The 3098-nt window shown below is 62.4% G+C and overlaps 1 protein-coding gene across 1 annotated transcript in view; it reads left to right on the top strand.

The window, feature by feature from the left end:
* The first annotated feature begins 6 nt into the window (after positions 1 to 6).
* R3HDM4 (R3H domain containing 4) overlaps positions 7 to 3098 on the top strand; it is a 6204-nt gene continuing 3112 nt past the window's right edge. The window contains exons 1-3 of the mRNA XM_025041865.1: positions 7 to 812; positions 2016 to 2170; positions 2564 to 2987. Of these exons, the coding sequence (XP_024897633.1) occupies positions 796 to 812; positions 2016 to 2170; positions 2564 to 2987 (596 nt within the window). The 5' untranslated portion in view covers positions 7 to 795. The remainder of the gene's footprint in view (positions 813 to 2015; positions 2171 to 2563; positions 2988 to 3098) is intronic.

Here is a 3098-nt window from a genome sequence, read left to right as displayed (position 1 = left end):
GATACCATGTCCACCCGCCCCCACCCTGCACTACGAATCTGCCTTGCCTGCTGCTCCAGCTCTGCCCCCTTGCGCCCTGTCCTCTGTGTCTTGAGTGGGGGGGGGGTCCAGGCCCCCCGAGGCCACATGTTTCTTATGTCATGCTGGAATCTGGGTGAAGTCAGCAAGCCTGAATTGGTGCTGGATTCATTTCCAGGGCTCAGCTCAGGGCTTGAGGCCCATGAGGGGATGGTGAGCCCCCAAATGCCTGCGGGACCAGGCACAGACCGTGGCCCAGGCATGAGACAGCCAGGGAGGAGCGGGCCAAGGAGGCCGGGCCTTGCCCTGGGGGTGCTGGGGGGCCATGGGTGGCAGCAGACCAGGGGAGGGACCAGTCGGGTCTTAGCTAGGGCCCCCCACAGATCTCGGCGGATCCCGGAGGGAAGCAGGTGGCCGAGTGGTTGTGGGGCGGAGGTTCCTGTTCACACTCAAGGTCAAACCTTGGCTCTGCTCCTGCTCGTGAGATAGTGGGGGCCCCATTTCTGAGAGCCCCACGCCCTAAGGGCTGAGCTCGCTCCCTGAGTCCTGACCTGCTCTGACGTCTCCCGACAGCTCCCCCCGGATGTGGCTTCTGTTATCAGCCTGACCAGGCCACCATCCTGGACTCTGTCCAGCTCCCGGAGTGGAGCCCCAAGGAGGCCGCTGGTGAATCTGGGGCTTGGGGCGGGGGTGCTTGGGCCTCTGGGAGACATTCCTCAGGTCGGCTCCTGAGCTGACTTGATATGAGTGTTCGACCCAGGGACGTGGCTGTGATCAATGGTGTGGCCGATGGGGTGAGTGCCCCGTCACAGGAGGAAACCAAGCAGGGAAAGGCTGGGCTGGGTCTCCAGGGGAGGGCGCTTGTCCCGAACTCTCTTGGCTCTGCGTGCCCCCTCTCAGGTCCATAGACCCCGCAGGGCTTTTCTGGAAGAACTGACCCAGCGGGCTTTTATTGAGTTCTGACTGTGTGCCAGGCACGGCTGACAATCCCCACGTGGAGGTCACGACCTAGTGGGAGAAAGCTGACACAGGGAGGTGTCACACAGAGGGGGTCGGGGTCTCAAGGGGTCGTTTCCATTTCCGCAGAAGCCGACAGGAGGCGAGCAGTGAGTAGGGCAGCATGCACCAGGCAGGGGGCACAGCCAGTGCAAACGCCCACCCGGAGGAGTGGCGAGAGCTGGCTGCAGCACAGCGACTGAGGGGGCAGGAGTTAGGACGTGGGGAGGGGGCTCCCGGCACCGCAGACCCTCTGGGGGCCAGAATCTGCCATCGGCCGCAGGGTGAGGGTTTCTGAGCCGGCGGTGGCCACCGTCTTATGGTTCGGGGTTGTCAGGGCCTGACCAGGAAGGCCTAGCAGCGTCTTGCCAGGAAGTCTGCACCCAAGAGCCCCTGCCTCTCCCCTGCACCCGGCACTCGGGGCCCCAGCGGGAGGCCTGTCCACACTGCTAATCTATCTCCACAGTTAATGCCATTTGCTCAGAGGAAAGCGGATTAGCTAGGTGGGGGGAATCACTCCAGGTCCCCCCTCTGCCCCGGTGCTGGCTCCTGGGCACATTTTGGGGGGGACTCGGGCGACGGGGGAGTGCATGAGGCAGGCGGGCTCAGGTGAATCGAGTCTCTTGAGAAACTCCCAGAGGTGGGTGGTGTTCAAATCCTGGACACTGGGCCTCACGGGCTCGCAGCTAAGATCTGGAAGCCTGGGATGGGGTGGGGTGATGGGGAGTGAGGAGCTGCCTTTCTCCGCCACCCACAACTGTGTGCATTCAGGCAAGTGTCTCTTCTTCTCTGAGCCTGGTTTACTAACCTGTCATCACAATCATGCCTGCCTTTTGGATGATGCGATCACAAAAGAAAATGAAATTGTAAGGGTCCAGGTTGCACACACATCAGGGGGGTGAGCTCCTCATCGCCGAGGGAGACGAGGCAGGTGATGGCTGTGGTTCAGCGGCAGAGGTAGGGTTTTGGCCCTGAGGACCGCCCCCCACCCTGGCCCATAGGCACCTTCCGGGATGCCTGCCTGCTCTAGCCGGCTCCCAAGTGAAGAGGTTCTCAGCCTCCAAGAGGAAGCAGCACTTCATCAACCAGGCAGTGCGGAACTCGGACCTCGTGCCCAAGGCCAAGGGGCGGAAGAGCCTCCAGCGCCTGGAGAACAGTGAGCTGGGCTCGAGGGGCGCCTCCCGCGGGATCCCAGGCCTTAGCCCAGAACGGCGAGGGTGTTGGCACCATCTGCTCCCTTACCAGGAGCCCGGCCCTGAGCTGGGCCCTGCTAGGGCTGGGCCAGAGGGAGCTCTGGGCATTGGAGCAGGGGCTTTCAAGGATGTGTAGGAGCTCAACAAGGCAGGACGAGGTGGGAGGAGTTCTGGACTTTGAATGCCTCTGGGAAAGACGTTGGAGCTTGGAGGCAGGGAGGCTGGTGCCAGTCAGAAACCAAAGGCTGTAAATGTAGAGGTGGGGTGGGGGGAGAAAAGATGGTCGGGCGGGTCTCCATGGAGCCTGGGGACCCCAAATGCCACACCCCAGCCCAAAGACCATCTGCTTCCTCTAGCCCAGTACCTCCTGACGCTGCTGGAGACAGACGGAGGCACACCCGGCCTGGAGGACGGGGACCTGGCACCCCCCGCGGCGCCCGGCATCTTCGCGGAGGCCTGTAATAACGAGACCTATGTGGAGGTGGGCCCGTCCCCCATCTCTTGCTCCCTCCGCTCCAGCCACGCTGGCCTGTTTCTGTTTAGGCTTTCACCAAGAGCACCCAGCTTCCTCTGGCCCATTGATGAATGCGCTTTAGTCTCCCCCAGGTCCCTAGACCACGCCAGAACCCTCACCCCACCCCAAACCTTCCAGCGCCCACGATCTACCTGCCTGTCCATGTCGACACCCCTCCCTAGACCAGCAGGTCTGTTGGTGCCCCGTGAAGTCTTGACCGGTCTGGCGGGCCGAGGTGTCCACAAGGAGTGTCTCCATGCACTTTGAGACACTCTGTGTGCACTGACCAGATGGGGAAACCGAGGCCTAGAGACATGCCATCATCGTGCCATCATCATGCCATCAACAGCTCAGGGCCTGCCCGCCCCTATTCCAGG

Source organism: Pteropus alecto, unplaced genomic scaffold (assembly GCF_000325575.1).
Source record: "Pteropus alecto unplaced genomic scaffold, ASM32557v1 scaffold30, whole genome shotgun sequence".
Lineage (NCBI taxonomy): Eukaryota > Metazoa > Chordata > Mammalia > Chiroptera > Pteropodidae > Pteropus > Pteropus alecto.
This window is presented reverse-complemented; position numbering and strand designations above follow the sequence as displayed.